The sequence below is a fragment of the Lampetra fluviatilis genome, chromosome 14 (genome assembly GCF_964198595.1).
Source record: "Lampetra fluviatilis chromosome 14, kcLamFluv1.1, whole genome shotgun sequence".
NCBI classification, from domain to species: domain Eukaryota; kingdom Metazoa; phylum Chordata; class Hyperoartia; order Petromyzontiformes; family Petromyzontidae; genus Lampetra; species Lampetra fluviatilis.
In genome coordinates, this window is record NC_136288.1 from 5,177,029 (window position 1) to 5,199,499 (window position 22,471).

Genomic DNA, 22,471 nt, shown 5'->3' on the forward strand with positions numbered 1-22,471 from the left:
CCACTGATGTTAGCCATGTACACATGTACTCACAACAAAGACAATGACCCCCTGAAAAGTCTTAACTGATTTTTGGGGCAAGTGCAGTTCTAGCCACACACACAGTCAAGTACTCACAACAAAGACCCCCTCGTATAGCCTTAACTGACCTTTGGGGCAAGTGGTTAGCAAGCACCTATGAATAGCGGTATGGTATACGAGGTGGTGGGTGGCCAGCACCACGCCTAGCCACCTCCCCAGCGGCGATGTTTACACACCCCACCAGGTACACATGGGGGAGGCCTAGGACCGGTTCAAATAATCGTCACTGGTGTTGACCGCGAGCAGAAATCGAACTCTGGTCGCTGGGCTTGTACCGCAGCACCCTAACCGCTGCGCCACCGCTCTCCACACGTACACAAATATGCACAAAGGCATGCGCAGAGCCGAGAGAACACCACACTTTATTTGACACGTTTTTTTCTGGACAATGTTTCACTGATATAATGCACAAGCAGCTGTGATATGCACACACCAACTCACTATTGCAATGCGGCATACTTTGGGCTGAGTTATACTGATGGAATGGGACATTCTTGCCATGTGCTGAATGATGCTAAGTGCAAATGGCTATGTTTTCCAATCTAACAGAGGGTCTCAATATTGGACCGTTAACCATTGTATTGATAAAACTGAAGATAATACAATTTCTAACATTTAATAATGGTTGCACATCAGCCTTCCTGAGTATGACGATTACTTATATAAGTGAATAACGAATCAAACCAAGAATACCACATGGAATATATATCTGAAGCACATGTCACAAGGTGTACAGCCGAATGGCTGTTAAAGGAAGAATGGTCAATATGAAACAAAACATAAATCACAGTATATTCAACGCAAGAGTGTTTATACATGGTGCGCGTCCATAGGGGTGAACACTCTTCACATTTGTTTCTGAATTAGCACACAGGACGTTGGCAGGGCAGCACCACAACAAGACATCATGTTTGTTGTTACTCGTGATACCTGTTTGGGTTTCAAATGGGAGAATCCCTCTGAGGAACTCACTTCAGCACAAACTTGACTTGAAACGTTGGCGTTGTGGCCAACATTGAACGCAGTTACACTGGAATCTTTGCAGTACGTTAGCCACTCGTACGTATCTCACCCCTATGGTTCGGTACAGCCGAGACAAATCTCATGCAATACTCCCATCTTGATGTTCAAGGAAACAAAGGCTGAATTCTTCACCATTAACAAGGCCAATAAAAAAAAACTACGTAAAACACAGATATTACATAGATACACAATGCAGTGCCCTTCTTTAATGTCAGTGCAAACTCGCAACACAAATGCAAATAAAAGATTTGCAAAAAAATTGTGCTTTCGAAAGCCGAGTAAGTTAATTGAGTTACATGAGTGCAATACGCCAAGAGCAACCTGGGGCCACGCACAGTGTCTACATGGAAACGGGCTAAGGTGGGGAGAAAGATGAGGGATACGAGGTAAGAGGACGGAAGAAAAACAATCTTGGGAAGACGGGATGACATTGGAAAGAGGCGAACAAACCAATCTGTTTAACATTTTAGCATGTAAAAGCAATGTTATGTTATCAAGCAAAAGGTGTAAGTGAAAGGCGAGAAACGCTGACAGAATGTTCTGCCTCACTCTACATCTGCATTGCTTGATATTAACAGGAATTGAAGAGGTGCACCGCACTGCCGCCTACCTCAACTCAACTGACCCCATTCCAGCGGGGGAGTGGAAATCGGCTGGGGTGATTATTATTCATCATCGGCTGACAAGCTGAGCACTTCTATGGCCCAAGACGTCGGCAGCGTAGAAACCAGGTTGCAGTGGCAGCACCAAAAACTTGAGAGATAAAAGTGACGATTTCTGGAATAATTAAATATAGGCGACAGCTCATGTAGGCCTATATGTACAGCACACAGATAATAGGTAGCTCATATAATAGTAACACAACAAAAACAGACGTTATAATGACAAACTGGTTTATTCTATCAATTAAGTGACTGTTTATTGTTCTATTGGCCCTTAACAACGGGAATGCAAATCTATAGACGTAAGCAACCAATGAGCATTGACATTGTACTAACTGCTAGTGTTTTTATCCGTATGCGTTTCTACCCTGTTATAGCTTACACACATCTACACAAACTACTCTGATTTGGCAGTAAAATCAGTAGGTGCTATATATATATGCAATACTCCATGTATGCTGCAATACTCCATGTATGCACCAAAACCAAGACGAAATTAGTAGAATTAAGAGACCACTTCAACTTTACACGATGCAAAAAACAAACATAAAATATACATTAGCTTTGATTCAGAGGATGGTAACATGATGGACCTCGTTAAATGCATTCATTCTGGGAGTGTGTTCGCTGACTGGAAGGCTGACCAGAAGCTTTGGTGATACTCTCCCCTTCTGTGGTTCACTCTCAAATTCTGTTTATACTTTTACCTTTGATCATTGCCACACTTGGGTTTTATTTTCAATGATATGCAACGTATGATACATCGTGTTAACCAGAACCTTGAAATGCATTATGCGTTATTCCACAGTGATCTTGTACGACACCGAAAAAACACCACTGTACAATACATCGTAGTAATAATTTAACCGATTGTGTTTAAGCGGTGTTTTTTGTTCTGCTACGACACACATTCTGCTTCTATTTAAGCAATGGCACAAAGAAGAATTATGGGTAAAAATGTTCAATCGCAGCAATCCAATAGTTCACGAATACAATTCCAAATAACAGCTTTTCGAGTTTACGAGTCGCCCATCAGTTTACGGGATTTGCTTTATGCAAACGTTATCGCAAGAGGTTAATGTCAGCTTGGATTCACGTCACCGGTGGACAAAAAAACACACACAAACCTGGTCTGTAGTGTTTGGGAAGGACGTGCAAGCGAAGAGTTTACCATACAGCAACACAACACTACACCTTCCAGTCTGCCCAGCGGGTGGCTCAGTGTTAAGGTATGTATGGCTAAACGTCATCAGTGATGACAGATGGGAGATAGCACCTTGAGCACACAACCCATAGAGCACCAGTTCTCAAACGAAAACAATTAAGCTTTTTAAACACCAATTGACACCTGAACTTACATTGTACAATACGCAAAAAGCTTGAATTTAGGAGAATGGGAGAAAAAGACTTTGAAAAATTCTGATCGTGAGCTCAGACGTGAATAGCAGCTTATGATGTGCTTATTTTCTCAGTTTATCTTTTCATTGCGTTTCAGTGCAGTGGCAGTAATGTAGCTTATTTTTATTCTCATCATCACTGCCATCACCATTGTTTAATTGCACAAATTAATAAAATCGGATGTATTTATAGATTTTATTGCAAGTGGGATTCCTTTGAAATACATTTTTGCTTTATTTCAAAGGGGTCGTTAGACACTATCTGATGGGGTAATTCTTGCCTACAAGACCCGTAAAAAATTAAGTGTTCTTGCTCATGATATCGTATGCGATCTGACTGACAGCTAACTCCCGACAGAAAATATCATAGGCCTGCATGAATCCAACCATTTAACCTTGTGTAAACTTGCTCGGTAGTGAGGGAAATGACTCAAACTACTAGCTGCTATCACCAACAATGCAACTATACTTCGGGAAACGGTATCACTTTCAGCTGAACACATTTAATACTTTAGTTTCCAGATGTCCCCTCCCCGCGCCCTCCCCCCACTTGCTTTTTGCACTCAAGCTTATTTCGTGTTATGGACCGCAGACGTGGCGCTTATTGCATGAACATTTTGTGCTGCACCGCTCAAAGGTGGGCGGGAGAGATAACAGGTAGAGAAGGCGGCTAAGAGTGAGGGGGGGAAGGGTAATAGGAAGGCGCCGTCACTTCCAGAGCTGGGTGCTCAGCGTGCGGCCAGCTGCGGGAGGCGCGGGGCAGCCTGGGCCTCCACTGGCACCCGGGGGCCAGGCGAGAACGTCCCCAACCATGACACCGGCTGGAACGAGGCCCAGCCCACTCATCTGCTCCGTCATCTGCGGGCGGGAGAGAGGGCAGCAGCGGACGTGGGCATTCCGGCGAGCAAGAGCTCCGTTACGATGTCTGAGCAGCGTTTGTGTCGTGTCTGTCTTTTGAGAATAACTTGAAATGTGAAGCTTGTGAGTTTAAGAGGCATATCTCTCTCTCTCGTGTGTGTGCTGGGAGAACAGGGCAGAAGGGATCCGCCCCCCACCCACCCTATCTCTCCACCCACCCCACACCGCAATTAGCACTTGAATACAAAATGACAAGACAAATAGTTTAAGTAAAAGTTGCCATTTCATGCACATTGTTAAAATTGTGATACAATAGAATAGTTTTTTACATGTCATAAAAATACTAAAACACTCAAAAATATACAAGGCAAACATCCAAATCGGGACACTTCTGAAATGTGTTGAGAGTCGATTGAGAAATTCCTATGAAAATAGTTCAACATTAGATTGTATTCTTTTTCAATCTAAAACATGCATCTACATGTAACTCTCGATTACCCTGTAGGCAGACTGCCGGGTTGTGAATAAATTATGCTTGTAAAAAAGAGAAAAATATATTTACAAGCACCCTGGTTCTATTAGTAGCTGTTCCTCGCTTGTCCAGGGCCAATGACTCAGTGGCCACAAGACAACGAACGCCCGCAAGCAAATGTAATTGTTGAATTTTCCCTTGGTGTAACAATTGACTGTATGTCACGTATTCTCTTTTTCGTTCCAAGTAATAATGATGACCTCATTCTGAATCTTAAACCCCATTCTAAGTAGATAAACAATACATTTTATATAGCCCAATTTACATTGAGTTGATCAGGAGTTGATTGTGACTTACTTGGTGTTGCACAAACTCATTATGGGCTATTGGATGTCAAAGGCAGCAGAGGTCCATATCTGGCAATCTTAAGATTTTCATTAACATACTTATGAAATATTAACATTGGCAAAATTAGACCTCTTCGATAATCTTTAGACCAAAATATGGTCCTTAAAAGGCGTGTCTTTATATCACCATATAAGTGCTTTGTAATCAAACTAAATTCTGAGTATTTTGTATATTGACTAATTTTTACCGGATCTTTATGCATAAAGTATAAAAGGATCTAGCAGTTAAAAATACAAATGTTAAATGTCTAGAATATTATGACTATGTTTGCAATAATTTGCATGCTCGTAATTGAAAAAGTATGAGGCCCATGATAAAACATGCATCTTTTGTAGAGAAAATGGGTCACTTTTGAATGGGTTTCTGAAAAGCATGATCTACTAAATGTCATACTCACGACAATAGTTGTAACAAAAAACTGTCATTTGAAGACAATTGCATGAATGCACCAATCTTCATGAGCTGACCTTGGTGATGTAGAGAATTAACAAAAATTACCACATTCCTCCTGGAGTGTCTTTAATAGGTTATTAACTAACTGGAAATGTTTCAAAGGTGTTAATCAACTATGCAATATATTTTTTTTAATGATGCACTTTGATTTTATGAAGATCATGTATTTTTTTAATTACACCCCCATATGAAACCAAGCCTACTTTATCAATGCCACATTGATGTTTATTATTCATTAATGATGAACTTGTGGATTTTAACGGGTTTTACTATCCAATTTATGTACATAACTGGCCCTTAATATCCCATGCCACTGAATGAATCATAATTGGCTGCGCCACAACGTTTTACAATTTAGGATTCACATTATTGTTTCATTCCAGATTAGAATAAATGCAGATTAATTCAGATTCGTTGCACTCTAAAGTTTTCCTCACATTGAAGGGTTCTTTACACTCCGATGGTCAAAAAACACCGAAATGGAAGGTACATAGCTTTAAGATAAATAGCAGATGGCAATATTATTTAAAGTTTAGAATAACAGCATGCTGTTCATGTAGATTCTCTGAAGAAAAAAACAGATGTAAATAGCCAACAAGAAGGGATATAAGCTAGTTTCCCTGTGAACATAGTGTCCTGCACCAACGCACCAGAACTTACAGGATAAGAAGGTCAACAGCATATCTTGGTGAATCTAAAGTTGTGTCTCTTTATGCAAGTAAAGTAATCCATTAGGACTTTCACTAATGTCTAGAAAAGCACACGGGGTTGCTCATCTGATAAAATTGAACATATATAAACTCGTTTCAATAAACTAAAATGAGCATTTATAAATATATATTCTATGACGGAGTTGAGTAACACCCTTAAACACGTAACAGTTTAATACCATATTAAAGACATTTCGGGTGAAATTTGGTCATTTTCATTCACTCTCTATATCACCAATTAAGTCCCACACACAACATGTTCAAGAAGATAGGCACATTTTTTAAATGTTATCCTCAAAACCATCTGTAATACATTAATTTGGGCAAAGTGACCCATGCTGATAAAATGTACTTTTTGAACTTGGGTCCCATGCATTTAAAATTATAGGCATGTAAAATAAAAGAAATGAACTTTGTAATTTAAAATTTGAGTCAGTATAACAGCCATCATAATTCTGAATAGATTTATAATACGATTAGATAAAAAATAGCGGAACATTTCAAGGCTCTAGTTTAAAGAAATGTAATGGATATTTAAAAACCAGTCGAGAGTTATTTTTTGAAATCCACAATTTGAAGTGTCACAGAGAACTGACAATGTGGTTGTGTTTGAAGAAATAAGTAGGGATCTCTTGCTTTTTATTTCAAGAAATTCTGATCGCTCAGGTGTTCCACTTCTGGATTATTGGTCAAGCTGACATGGAATTTTCCTTTTGTATCAATTTTGTTGTGGCCAATTTGCATCATACGAGTCATTCCAATGAATAATCCCACCAATTGATGCAGGTGACATAACCGCCGGCTGTTAATCAAGAAAAATGTATTCACATTTAACAGTAGCCACTCAAGATTCATCCCTTTATTCTTCCAATGGGATATTGTTAATTCAACCTAAAATAATGCTCATTTGTAACGAAAATGCCGACGTAGTTATTTTTATACAAAGCCAGCATATGGCATTTAACCATGATAACATATCACTTAATTTAACAAAATTAAAATATGAAAAAAAACGTTGAGTTACTCAAAGACATGCAAATTTCCGCAACTTAAATGTGTTAAATATTACAAATGTGAATTGTGAAATGCAGGATGAGTGCATGGGAGGCTCATTTGCCTGCCCCGTCCTATAAAAATGATGAGATGCCTTAAACGTATCACATCCAGAGCTCCTACCCTTGCACGCTGATTTATTTGGCAAGAGGCATTAACTGGGCTACTGAACTGTGGGTGGATCTGACGAGGAATTAACACCAAATGCTTGGCTGGCCACTCTCCGAAGAACAATTTTATTGCAGCACCAATCTTGGGGCCAGATCAGCACTGCCTATCTTGTGTTCTAATCTCGTCTCAAACAATAGATAACACGCAGTGTTCCAAGGGTGCACGGTGATGCTAATACTGATAAGATGTATTCCGTGTACAAACACAATTACAGGGGAAGTTTTATATGATGTTGTTAAGAAGAAAAATAAGTAAAATATGAAGGGATAAGGGAGGTAGTATGGAGTCACGAACAGTAATGTCACTCTACTCACCTGACCAAGGCCCCATTGCATGGGATTTGGGTTCGGATTTCCCACTGCGCTTGTGCAGCCCGGCGGAGGCACTCCTGGTGGCATCCCCACACCTCCACCCCCAACACCGACACCAGAAATTGCTTGGGCAGAGTACACTCCAGCAGGTCCCGGGAATGCCATGCCTGGCTGGCCGTAACCAAAAACACCTGCAAAAAATAAAAATTAAATTGTCACAGATAATAATGCCATGAGCTCCAGCCCATTGTTTTTTTTATGCTGTCCAAATAAGGCGTGTGAGAATAATAATTATTTTACGTACGTGCCCCCATGTTCAAGTGAGTTTTGCATGGTTCTTCATTTCCATTAGCAGCCCCTAAATTGGTTGTGGAAAATCCATGATCCTATGCCAAGAACCAATATCTCCATAGGATAACCACTGTGAAATTTCCCAGAAACATGGTACAATGAATCCTCTCAAATCCTGATATTGTGATATGCCGGAAAGGTTCGTAAAAAAAATCATTAAATATCCACTTTTTACTCATTAATACGAATTATTATATCATGAAGATGAGAGGCCGCAATGTTGTGACTTGCAGAGTGCATGGTAGATGGGTGCAATCAGTAAGTCCGTGACATTGGGCTTGAATTCACTGCGAGATTGATCAAATTTACTTTCAAATGTAGCTAATTTATAAGCCTTCCACAATTGAAAAGGTGATGATGGTAAGTGAGTCAGAATAAACTGTAGGAACATGTGCAATGTTTTTACTGTGAATTGTAAATCGCAGTTTAGTGTTTTGGTAATAGTTATTCCATAGAATTTAAATCTAAGTTTAGGATGAATTAAATGTAGCATGTCAATGGTTAAAAAATAATTGTATATTGGACTATCCGAAGCGTCATGAATCCCTTGCCCTTATTTCGTTTGACTTCGAGACATTTTCATCATTATCAGCCAACATCAATCAACTGTTGGATCAAGACCTCCGCAGGCCACTGCCGCTTCCCACTGCACACCCAACACCAACAGCAGGTATTACCGTACCTCATTTTTTTTCATTCCTCGATAAGTGAAAATCGGAGTTGACCACCGAGTGGAATTTGAACGTATGACCCCCAAACGTGAGTCAAAGCCATTATAATCAACCGACTGATTTTTAGGTGGTAAAAATAATTACTTGTAGAAACCACCCAGTCATGCATGTGCATTCAACCATTCACCCTGAGAGTTGACAGCAGCTGTGGCGGGCGGCGGAGGCTGGGACGCGTACAGCGACAGGATGGAGTCTTTGCTCAGCTGGCGCTTCACTGCATCGTCGGCACTTGATGCTGGGCTAGCGTCTGCTTCTGCCTGCACACGGAAGGGTATTTCGGCGAGCTTCTCATAGAGCCAGTTCTCGCATGGAGTAATGTGCATGAAATTTCAAGGAAAATTATAAAATTGCACTCGTCTGGTGTGGAGTGGATGTTAAGTAATAACTTCAACCTGTGACGCGAGCATTACTCGTTCACTCTCGTAGAGAAAGAACGACTCAGGGACACAGGGAATCACATACGAGCAGGAAGGCAGCCATTCAATCAGCCGCCACCAACAACTGCCAAAGTTCTGCGGGCCTGTATATATAAAGGTGTTTTCAGCTAATTAATGAGACACTTGCGTGGGGATCTCAGTAATAGGCATTGTATACCATGAAAATAAAATCTTTAAATCAATTACAAAAAATATATCTGAAGTCACCAGGATCTCCTTTGTAACAGGTATCATGGATCTCAAAGGGCTCTTATCTGGTTTAATTGAAAAATAATCAGTCAACTCTAATACGAAATACATTACTGTATTTTTGAATTATGTTATGAAAATTGGTATTTTTGGTTTTGCTTTCCTTTGTCAATTCACTCAATAGAGACCCTCCCCCACACCATGTTTGTTGTGGAGGTAGTGTGCCCCTACTTCACCAGGCTGGTCAGTATGGGTTGATGTGATGGGGGTGCAGATGGTCGGGGGTGGGGACGGATGGTAGGGGGTGGGGGCGGATGGTAGGGGGTGCTCCCAGGATAGGTTCAGATTTCATTCGCCACTGACACCAGGTTCACAGTGGAAGTGCGCTAACCACTGTGCCACCACTTTCCCCACTAGCATGATAGTCATTCATGAATACTAGGCTGTGCAGCACTGTACAAGTGGATCTATTATTTCATTTAACATTATAATTTTTGTGTTACAATAAGATCATCACTATAAGCACATTTACCACTACTATGTTTGTCATCTCCTACCCTGTAACCAGTCCCCCCCCCCCCATCAATCTACAATCATCACCATCAACCATACATAAATATTTAAAAATAAACCCCAGCAAAAAACTACTTAACATGCTATGGAGAAAATCACACGAGCAAACGTATAATTATAAACGCCTGAACTCCTCAACCATGAGCTGTTGCTCATTTTGGGTTATGCATATATAATCATGAATATGGATTTAATGAGCTCTATACATTTGTGTGCATGTGTGTGCTTGCAATCGTTTGGGTGACATGCATCACTGCCTTCTTGGAAAGCTAATCTAAAGAAGCGCTCGGAGAAAATGTGACGATTATCTTTGCACGAAGAACCACACGTGTGTGTGCGTTTTATCCTTTCACGTGCCAGGAGCATAGTAAGTAGCACACGCCAGCTTTGAATTTTGGGAAAATTTCAATGCAGCGTGCTCCCCCCCTCCCCTCCAGGGTTTGCGAAGAAAACGTGCAAAGTAAAGAGGTAAATAAATAAACAAGCACCGTACATTTAATTCAATACGTGTTGGCACTGGGTTACATTACCCTCGTGTCTAGTGAAAACCTTAACAACGTCAACTAAGATCTGTACTGCCAAACATATGTACTGTCGTCGCAGGACGCCCATGAGCCTAACAGTGCATTGGGCCCTTCCTGCTGAAATAGATACAATCTAAATCTAACTCAGCTTGATAGGAAAACCTGATTGATGCCTTCCCCCTGGTCACCTCAATTTACTTACCCAACGCAGCCGAAACTTAGTACAAGATTGCAGGACAAACGGAGATTGCAGTGGGCGACCGCTGAAAGCCTCCACCAGGCAGAATACACTTGAACTCGGTTGCTTATGAGTGTCTCCTTCGTGGACGCATGGCGAGTGGTGGTGATGGGCCACGGTTTGGGGAGAATGTAGCGTCTGTTTCAGGGTCACTATAGATTGCATCACCATACATACGGCAGCATGAACAGGCGTGCGCGTGTTCGTCTTACAAGTTGCACGCATTTGCTCTGGCAGCGGGAGTTAAGCTAACCGCACGGCATAGTGAGTAGGGCCGTATATCTATGTCATGGTCACGTAGAGGAGACTTTCCTGGATTTGCTGCTGCACAGCAACTAAAAACGTGCACACTCCCCTCGCAGAGACAATTAAGTGAAAATGTCAATAAGATGTGTGCGACCACCATTACGTTCTGAACTGACGATCGTTTTTAATTAACAGCAAACACAATGGAAGTGTGTGTGAGCTTGCGTGCATTACAACTGGGAGATTTTCACAATTTATAGCCTGAAATTACAACTCTATTTTTAGAATCTAATACATTTCTGAGCAGGACTATGTGATTGACATAATTGTAGAATTACGGTTTGGGCCTGGCATGGCATTCTGCATGGAGCCTAGGCAAGAGGGCAGGGACTGTGGGGTCAGGCAAGAGGTCAATGACTGTGGGGTCTGGCCATCCAAAGTGGAATTTGCAATGTAAATATAAAGCATCGGCTATTGGATTCAATGGCGTATCTGTTTGATACGGCTGGGCTGGTATTGCCCAGCATTGTAGCAACCCAGTACTGACCAGAACCGACATTGAAGCGTATTACACAGTCATCTCAGGATGACCACCCAGTCAACCGGCACCATCCTGACGACCACTAAGAACACTGGGATCAGGAGACTACCACTGGGGTCATCAAGACTACCAGTGGAACTACTCGGACTTACAACTGAGACCACTGCTACGACCACTCGGCCCACCTGCCAATGACAAGCATGCAGAATTGGCCCGATTCGGCCAATAATGCAGTGATATTCAATCAGGATGACCTAGGCTAAAAAGCGAACAACCAACTATCTAACCGAGTATATGGATGGAACAGCTACAAGTATATCAAGCCTTCGCTCTAGCTGTTCCATGGATCCCTGGCCGAGAATGGGTATTGGTAAGGACTGTGCCCGGGCCAGCCTACAATAGACAGTCGAGGCCCCATGGGCCAACCCCTTCTTGCCTGAATGCCTTGCTGGAATTGGGGTGGAATCGGGCCAAGTCCACACGCTATGAATACGCAATGCATTTCTACTGCGAATATAGCTGCACGATTCAGCCTGAATTTCCATTATGGCTGGCTGGACGTGGCGAAGCTGAGCCAAGCTAAGCTGTACATAGCCGAAGCTTAGCCGAGCTAGATTTGCAAATGTAAGTGATAAAGAATTAAATCAATTTACACACTTTTCATGGCAGAATCCCTGCTAGAATCATATTCAAATTCATGTAGATTTCAAGGTGGGAACCACCCGAAGAAGAATCACAATGTCTCCAGTCATTTTATAAGGTTACTGTCGTATGGCAATAATTCAATGCATCGTATACGGTGTATGATAATCACATATTTTGAAAAATATCATGATGAATTCATTATGGAAGCTCATATATTTTTCCCCAGTAATTGGTTAATTCATTAATTATTTTTTAACTCACGAAAGCACAACAAAGTTAGTGCTTTGCAAAATGTTTTCCAGAGTAATTGATGGAAATGGTGGTTAAATGACCTCATCATATCCACAGTGCAGGTAATTATTTGATTAATTCCAGCATAACTCACAGCTTGTGTGTTGAACGCTCTATAGTTTGTAAAGTTGCAGTAATTTAAATACTCAGGGTAAGCTTTCTTTGAGCGAACTAAAGTAGAAAAACCTTTCAATAATCTTTATTTGTACTGGAAGTACAACAGAGCGCAAAAATTAGAACATAAAATTGTGAAATAAAATTATTGTTATGAGAAACTGATTACGTGATCATCGTCATATTGTGAAAATTAATATCATGCCGTGGAGGACGAGGATTGTATTGTGAAAAAACCTAGTGGAATCCTCGGAATTGGATATGATTCCTTCAGGAATTCCCCAGCCATAGTACACCTTATGCAGCTGAATTCCTGGCACACCCGGGTTAAACAATAAAACCCCATTCAGTAAGTGAAAATTCATCATTCATAAATTAAATACACAGACAGACATGAGAGTGCTTTTGGAATAGGTACGGCAATAAAAAAAATATGCAAGTGCATTATCCTGGATATGGACTGCATTGCCTTCAGTTCAGGCTAGGAAGTATAACTCCATCGAAAGTTTTGAGCTTTCATTAGCAACTCAGCCCTGCGGGATTTGGCATAACAGGTACCAAAGATGAATTCAAATGCCAGAATTGCCCGGGCAGACGAGCAATATCATCAAAGCAATTTGGATGCAAGCAGACATCCATCTTTCTTGCTCAAAGCACCGAGATCTGTGTCAAAGACAGATGGCCAATATCTTTTACAATGACGGAGAAAAGTGTGCGGAGCCCACGTGGGATAGGGTCAGGAGCTCAGCAGGGGATTTTGAAATGGAAAGACTCATCATGCAGTGGAGAACACTGGATCGTGGAAACATCGAACCCGAGTATTGACATGGATTTAAACCTTTTACACGCGATTAATTACGTTTACATTTTAAATAATGGGGATTTGTTTTTTCTGAACATTAAAGTACAATATTCAACAAAAAGCTGTATTTTATAAATAAGCGTTTTCACTGTAAAAAAAACAAGAGAATATTTCAAGAGAATGCATAATATTAAGCAAGGATTAAACACGGAGGGTGCATCTTGAATATTACCTGATGCCGTGCGAACAAGTAAATAAAGGTGAGTTCAAATGTATGGTAATATATAATGTTTGACTCAGTCCCTTCACTATCCAAAGTTTGTTCAGAATCAGAATCCTCACGACCCCTCGGAATAACCCCCCTCAGGGTGAGCACCGAGCACCAGAAAGTTCCCCTCCTCCTTCGTGGTTTTTCTGTCCGCCCCTCTTCCCCAGAAACCACTGGGTGCTTTGTACCTGGCTTGTGTGCTTACCTCAATGAAAAAAAATCGTTAAATAATCCTTAACTTTTGATTTAAAGCTTTCGTGACTGCAGGGATTCATATTATTGGTTCTTTCGGTAAAGTCACGTAGAAGGGAAATAATAAAATAATAAAAATATAAAACAATAAAAATTCTCACGACGTTTCGACTGCAAAACAAGCAATCATCATCAGGTGTGAAATGCACAATTTTTTCCTGCTGTGGATTTCACACCGGATGATGATGGCTTGTTTTGCAGTCGAAACGTCGTTAGAATTTTTATTGTTTCATATTTTATTCTTTTATAATTTTCCTTCTACGTGACTTTATCGAAAGAACCAAGAATATAATCCTTAACTGTTTTTCTTTTTTAATAAAGCAACGCGGGGGGGGGGGGGGCGTTACATCACGTCGTGTCACGTGCTCGAACAACGTGAGCTCAACCGGGTTCTATAATGCAGGTGGTAGTAAGATGGGGAGCAGCAGGCCCGCTGCCCCAAAAAAGCCAGGGTGCCACCCGGAGGGGGTAAAGTAAGAGTCCTCAACGTTTTAAATATTCCACAGCACAAAGTGCATTTTACCACGGAGAAAACCACTCACGTCGGTCTCAATCATTCGCTTTTCATGCCCCAAACAGCAGGTATTCTTTTGCTTCAAAAATGCTCTTGGTTACTCTACCACCGAAATCACAACTTGATGATCAACTGTCAATTCGTTCTAATTTCACTTGCAATTTCGTTTTACATATTTCCTGGTTTGCTTACATATTAGTCATATGATCAACCAACATGTGCTTAATGTTTATGCAGCTACGTTTTAGAATTTGTGCTATCATCAGCCTGGAGGTAATCTGCCCAAGTCAATTGCAATGCAGAGAATTTAACATTCAGCTTTTGATTTTACATTAATTCATGTTTGCAATATTTTTGATTGCTCATGTGATGGTGTTTTGTTTTTAGTTTGCTTTGTTTTTTTGTGATTTAAAAAATTTGACTGTTTAGGTCTCTCGAGTCCTCACCAGTTAAACAAATTAAACTTAAGACTTGAATATAACATTTGCTAAATACATATCATCCATAGAATGATAACGTTTGAAGTTAATGGCAGAACATGATGCACAATAATATATGTTTCAATGAGCACTTTGAATAAAAATGTATACACCCCAAATGTGTAGTTATTTTTATCTCAATCACCATTTTACGTCTCAAAAACAAAAGTCGTTAAAAACCTACTCGTAAGCATAAATGTTTTAAGGATAAAAAAAAAATCACAATTGATACCACATGTCTGCAAGTTAGCCATGCTAATGAACGAAATCCCCACGATATTATAAAAAAGGAAAGATTTTCAATTTCCGTCATGCCATATTTCAAGGTGGGAATTGTTTTTATTTCCCCACTTATAGCGCCACCTGGAGTGATAACTGTTAATTTACCATCATAAAAAAATAAAGGAGGCATCAACTCCAGGGTTGTGATTCTGAGAAATGTCAAGTCAATTGCCAGAGCACTCAATCTTCCACCTGCAGTTCCTCAACTTTGAATCCCAAGAGCCTCAAATTCCACCCAGCTTTCTTGAGTCTGTCAACCAGATGACGGACTTAATTAAACACACGTACACACATGGGGGGCGGGAACGGGAGTTTGGGACCAGGTGGTCCCTCGTCCTACGGAGGGGGTGCGGGTAAGGTCAGGATTTTCTGTTCGTGGAGTTTTTGTTCCCCTCAGTTTGCGATGGGCGGATTCTACCGGGCTCGCGTTGTGTTGCAATAAAAACAGAAACACATATACACATGTACCTTACATTTAAGAGATTGGTGGTCAGGGATAGGATTGGTGGTCAGGGATAGGATTGAGGATCTATATGGGATATATAATAATACAAGTCTCAATGAGGCTCAACATTGGTTTTTTTTTAAAGATGGCCCTGTTTGAGATGCTTTGTCAATTCCTAATTGAGTATTTTAGATTGTAGTAACCACCGGAAGCAAGGCTCATATTGTGATGTAAGATTTTTTTGAATATGCAACGAGTGTGTTTCTGAGTTGAGACCCTCAGAAAGTTGTAAATATTTGACAGTTATTCATGGTCACGTTTATTTATCCTCATTACTCATCATTTGGCGACACTGTGAGTCACAGGTGCAGAGCAGCATGTGTCAATGCAACGGCATTACCGAGCCTCATCACACAGGAAGGTGTGATGAGGCCAGGTAAGTCATACAGTGAGGGAAAAAGTATTTGATCCCCTGCTGATTTTGTACTTTTGCCCACTGACAAAGAAATGATCAATCTATAATTTTAATGGTAGGTTTATTTGAACAGTGAGAGACAAAATAACAACAAAATCCAGAAAAACGCATGTCAAAAATGTTATAAATTGATTTGCATTTTAATGAGGGAAATAAGTATTTGACCCTCTCTCAATCAGAAAGATTTCTGGCTCCCATGTGTCTTTTATACAGGTAACGAGCTGAGATTAGGAGCACACTCTTAAAGGGAGTGCTCCTAATCTCAGCTTGTTACCTGTATAAAAGACTCCTGTTCACAGAAGCAATCAATCAATCAGATTCCAAACTCTCCACCATGGCCAAGACCAAAGAGCTCTCCAAGGATGTCAGGGACAAGATTGTAGAACTACACAAGGCTGGAATGGGCTACAAGACCATCGCCAAGCAGCTTGGTGAGAAGGTGACAACAGTTGGTGCGATTATTCGCAAATGGAAGAAACACAAAAGAACTGTCAATCTCCCTCGGCCTGGGGCTCCATACAAGATCTCACCTCGTGGAGTTGCAATGATCATGAGAACGGTGAGGAATCAGCCCAGAACTACACGGGAGGATCTTGTCAATGATATCAAGGCAGCTGGGACCATAGTCACCAAGAAAACAGTTGGTAACACACTACGCCGTGAAGGACTGAAATCCTGCAGCGCCCGCAAGGTCCACCTGCTCAAGAAAGCAGATATACATGCCCGTCTGAAGTTTGCCAATGAACATCTGAATGATTCAGAGGACAACTGAGTGAAAGTGTTGTGGCCAGATGAGACCAAAATAGAGCTCTTTGGCATCAACTAAACTCGCTGTTTTTGGAGGAGGAGGAATGCTGCCTATGACCCCAAGAACACCATCCCCACCGTCAAACATGGAGGTGGAAACATTATGCTTTGGGGGTGTTTTTCTGCTAAGGGGACAGGACAACTTCACCGCATAAAAGAGACGATGGACGGGGCCATGTACCGTCAAATCTTGGGTGAGAACATCCTTCCCTCAGCCAGGGCATTGAAAATTGGTCGTGGATGGGTATGACAATGACCCAAAACACACGGCCAAGGCAACAAAGGAGTGGCTCAAGAAGAAGCACATTAAGGTCCTGAAGTGGCCTAGCCAGTCTCCAGACCTTAATCCCCTAGAAAATCTGTGGAGGGAGCTGAAGGTTCGAGTTGCCAAACGTCAGCCTCGAAACCTTAATGACTTGGAGAAGATCTGCAAAAAGGAGTGGGACAAAATCCCTCCTGAGATGTGTGCAAACCTGGTGGCCAACTACAAGAAATGTCTGACCTCTGTGATTGCCAACTAGGGTTTTGCCACCAAGTACTAAGTCATGTTTTGCAGAGGGCTCAAATATTTATTTCCCTCATTAAAATTCAAATCTATTTATAACATTTTTGACATGCGTTTTTCTGGATTTTGTGTTGTTGTTATTCTGTCTCTCACTTTTCAAATAAACCTACCATTAAAATTATAGACTGATCATTTCTTTGTCAGTGGGCAAACGTGCAAAATCAGCAGGGGATCAAATACTTTTTTCCCTCACTGTACGTGTTAAACGCACAGGAAGGTGGCACGACTTTCACAGCCCTTATACATGGCACCCCCCACCCCCAGCAACCATATGCACAGCACACTCTCTGTAGAAATCCTCATTTCATACGTGTTGCGTAACTGTTTTGATAGCTTATACATGGAGAGAACATAATCAGATGTGAAAACATAATCCAAATGTAATTGTCAAGGCAAATCCCACAGACACCATAATGGTCACTTCGCTTAACGGTTTGTAATAAAAAGACAAAGTTCATGTTCTTATTTTATTTTGGGTCATGTGCCCTGAGGCTTAGCTTGAACTTGGTGTCTGATGGAGGTCGAAGTTAAGTTACATGACAAAGAGACCAGCTCCCTAACATCTGAGATGGATACACTATGGGTGAACATTATCAATGTTTAACGGTACATGTCTGCATGTAAAACATCTAGGGCAGCTTAACACAATTGCTGCAATCAGTGCACAGAAGACAGTGAGAAGTATAGGTGATAGCTACTGCTCCTTATCAACATATAACTTATGAACTCAATACAATGATGGAATTACCCTCTTTGCCACTTCAATGTCTTTATATCCCTGACGACTCTCATCACATTTTCAAAAGTGGCTTAACACGAATACTCAAACGTGTTTATTACACAACCTCCCAATACATTATATTACTTAGTTGAGTCATCAACCGTAATAAACACATTCCTGCGGAGGGAGCTGGTAGGAACGTTGGGTTGCTCGGTCAATGGCTAGGGTCAACGGCGGCGTTGTGTATTCCACAAATATTGCCCGACTGTGAGGGCGGGCACAAGCCGGCGTGAGTAGGTTAAACGTTGAGTTTTATAAGGGCACCACGGGGTGACCAGCCCCTCCCCACACAGCCCCACCACACCCCTCCGACCCCCCACCCAGCCCCACCCTCTCCACCCAGCCCAGCCCCACCCTCCCCACCAAGCTCCTCCCCACCCTCCCCGACCAGCCCCTCCATCCCCTCCCCTCCCCACCCAGCCCCTCCCTCCCCATCCAGCCCCTCCCTTCAGAACGGACGGACACAATAATCCCCTGTGGGCTAGTGGAACCAGTGGATTCCTACCAGTATCAATTCATGCCTGAAGGAAGTCCTGCCCCAATGCAACAATCTAGCTCCTACACCACAGGTGCTGATTTCATCACTCGGTGTCGACGGTGGCTCTCCACAGTGGATGTATCAACGGACATGTGCCTCTCTGGGGCTGCCACTCCTTTCTTAGTGTCGACCACTGGCCATCACCCCGACTCGCAATGTGCTCTGCCCAAGAACACGCTTTACTTTTGTCGTCCTTCCCTCGCACCTCCGAATAGCACAGTTAGTTATGTACGGTGCGAAAAAAGTTTAAATATATTAACAGTCAGTACGATGTCTCCAGCATGCGTATGTTCTCCGTACCACGTGTTCCTCTTGCTGTATCTCAGTGCAATTTAAAGCATTTAATTCCCCATGCCTTTTTGAGCCCTTTTGAGATTTCATATTTTCTTTGTCAATGTCCTTGTTTGTGATGTCATATCAGGTAATTAGCCATAATTATTCAAAATAAAGGTTTTTGGGTTACATCGCGATGTAACAAAAAAAACCTTTATTATGAATAATATCTGTCGCGAAAGCCTACATGTTAAGCCATAATTATAACATCCTTTGTTGGCAGATTGGTTTGTTGATTTGCATGATCAACTTCAGTGTTTCTAAAGCACTCCAACCTGCTCTCATGAACCACCTGCATTAAATATTTGCAAAAAGGGATAAATAGTGCGATGTGTTTTCCTGTCATATCCTCAAACAAATATCTTCAATATTTCAGTGACATTAATTTATGTAATTATTATTGAACCCATTGCATGTCCGCCAGATTACAGGCTGGAAAACACCTCGGGGTGGATCTGCGCATTGTGTCCTCTGGGATTGTGATTCTCCCTGTAGAATATGTAGTCACGTGAGAGGGGGGCATTTTCTGGTATTGGTGGTGGAGGAGTTGAGAAAAAAAAATAGAAAATCCAGAACTAAGTGCGGGGATGGTGGGGGGGGTCATTATTCTCAATCTCTTTACACCTGTTCTCTCCCTTCGATGCTAGTCTGTCTTTTCAGGAGCAGTTCACTTTTCCTCTCCTATTTCCAGTCTCGTTCTATCCTCTTAGGGAGGCTTCCAGGGAGGGGGACTAGGTGGATGGGGCTGTTGAGGAAAGGATCCCATATTGCCTCGAATTCTGTCTCATTTCCTTTTAATTTATTGCTGAGGTGTTCCCATCGCTGATAGTATTTACAGCGAGTAGTATCAATGTGTCAGAGATGGGGGTTCGTGGTCTTTCCAATTACTTAGTAGATATTCCCTTGCCGTGATATTACTTGCTGACCCGCTGAACGTACTGGACATCTGTGAAAACGAGTTTCATAGCTCATTGGATTCCTCCAGTTTAAATAATATATTGATGGCCTGGAGTAGGGTATGCTGCGGCTTCGATATGCTGGGGGGGTTTTAAGCCCCAGAGGGAGAAATAGATTGAGGGTGAGATATTTGTGGAACATATTCTGTTGAAATGCCTCGTGGTGTGTAAGTAAAATTAAATGATCTCCGGGCATGACCAAATGGCGTGGAGGTATGTCTGGGTGGTATCTTTAGAGCACCTGGGGCAGTCTGGGGAAATGGTGGTGGAGAATTTTGCCCTCCTCTGGTTGGTGAGGCATGTTCTGTGCATACATTTAAATTGGATGGTTTTGAGTGGGAGGGATCGCTCACAATTATCTTGAACCAACTTTGCAGCCTTAATTTTTAGGTTATTTAACTGTTCTGCCCCACGGCAGCTATGGGGGTGCGCTTACACAGGGACTTCCTCATATGGTGTTGAGTTGGTCACGTGACCAGGAAGTTATGATTTAAGGTTCTCTAAGCCACGAGGAAGGGGTATCAGCCATTACACAGAGTACAAAATTTAGGCATAATTAGCGTCTCAGTAAAGACAGGTGCATCTGTTCATTGTGACTTTAAGAAGCATTGTCTGTAAGTTCAGTTTCAGTTTAAAGTCAGTTTCAAAGACAATGCATATATTGTCAGTGGTTTTTTTGCATTTTGACTGCAAGTATTGTGGTTAATGCAGACATGAATCCTTGTAAAAAGGTTTCAGTTTTGTTGCCAGAAAGAAAGGGAAACAACCCTATTATTCTATTTCGTTTATGTTCTTATACTACTGGGAATGCTGTTATGTTAGGATTCCCGTTATAATGCTGTAAATGCCTTTATAATGCTGTTAAATTGGTATGATAAATATGAGGCCGAGTTAACAACGAAGCCTGCCACTTGCATGACTTTGAATGTTATTTGTAGTTGGATAAGTCAAGCCAGACTTGTGCCCATGTAACTTTAATGCAATCTTGAGAGCAAGGATGAAGAAGTATCTCATCCACAGTTCAGTGTTATATGCAGCACTGTACATTTGGGCTGCAGTATGTTGATTACACAAAGTGACCTTATTTAACACAGTAGCTTATTCTCTTGTTGTATAGCTATTCAGTGCTAATGTATGTGCCTGGTCCATCCAGGACCTATTATTGAGATTCATGTTATCTAAGACAATGTTATGATGCTGCAGTGTTCATTAATTGTATTGATGTTGCAAGTATTACCAGATGCTGTATTTTGTGCTGTGTTTTCCCACAGTTTTACCTCATTCTATTCATTAAATACCCTGGCTCTGAAGGTTCATTGAATGCGAGGTTAACTACTTGGATAGTGGTGCAACACAGCGCACAGCGAGGCCGAGACATTAACCATTCCATATGGTTATTTCCAGTTGGTTGTTATACCGTCTATGTCATCAGCAAATCTTAAATGGTTAAGATTTTACTTCATGCATGTTTACGCCTGTATTTCTGTACTTCACATTTCGCAAAAAAATCTTCTGTCGCCGTGAATAAAATTGGTTTAGGAATGTCTGCTTTTCTGACTCCAATGCTAATATGTACTTTGTTACTTTATGAATGAAACCCGTTGTTTACTGCTCTTTTTAATAATTTCTAAAGATATTTTATTTAGGCTTTGGTTTGTGAGAGATCGTATAACTGCATTAATTCACACTGAGTTAAATGCTTCTTTGCAGTCTACAAAGGACAGGCATAATGGTATTTGATATTCATTCTTCTTTTCCAGAATCAGCTTCATGGTATGCATGTGGTCGATAGTAAGCTTAGGTGGTTGTATGGCATCTACGTTTTCCCATTATTCTGTTCCCAGTGATCTTTGTGAACAGCGTACATACGTGCGATAAGGAAATAATTGGTCTGCAATCCTTCAGGTCAGTTTTATCGCCATCTGTGAATGGCGGAAATAAAATATGGAAGCTCCTGGACCACATGGTACAAGCGTGAACATCATCAACGGTGAGATAACTATTTAAGAAAATGTTTACACAGAAATAAAATACCTCGATCATCGAATTTTACCTCAATAATTCATGCAAGAATATTTTTTAAAAATATTTTGTGATTTTCTTTTCAAAGAAAATTCTCAAAATGGTTTAATTGCTTTTTTTGTAGGCAATCTTGATTTGAAGCTTTCGTGACTGCAGGAATCCATACTCTTTGGTTCTTTCGGTAAAGTCACGAAGATATAAAAATAAAATAAATCACGACGTTTCGGGCGCAACACAAGCATTCGTCATCAGGTGGGAAAGCATGGTCTGCTGCTGAGGCAGACTGTTTTAAAAGGTTTGAAATGGGTGTAGCCCATTTCAAACCTTTTAAAGAAGTGGCCAGGGCTAGTGATGTTAATGTGAGAAATTAGCATGTAACTGTAAGATAGGAGAGTGCCCTCCTCGACGAGGGCACGGAAGTGGCTATGTTAATGTGAGAGATTAGCATGTTAATGTGAAATCGAAGAGTGGTG

General features: G+C 41.3%; 1 protein-coding gene across 1 annotated transcript in view; it reads right to left on the reverse strand.

The window, feature by feature from the left end:
- Positions 1 to 424: 424 nt before the first annotated feature.
- The window catches only part of LOC144935835 (stromal membrane-associated protein 1-like), a 144,443-nt gene continuing 122,396 nt past the window's right edge, over positions 425 to 22,471 (reverse strand). The window contains exons 8-10 of the mRNA XM_078862628.1: positions 8,809 to 8,938; positions 7,603 to 7,790; positions 425 to 4,021 (exon numbers count right to left, since the gene is read on the reverse strand). Of these exons, the coding sequence (XP_078718754.1) occupies positions 3,872 to 4,021; positions 7,603 to 7,790; positions 8,809 to 8,938 (468 nt within the window). The 3' untranslated portion in view covers positions 425 to 3,871. The remainder of the gene's footprint in view (positions 4,022 to 7,602; positions 7,791 to 8,808; positions 8,939 to 22,471) is intronic.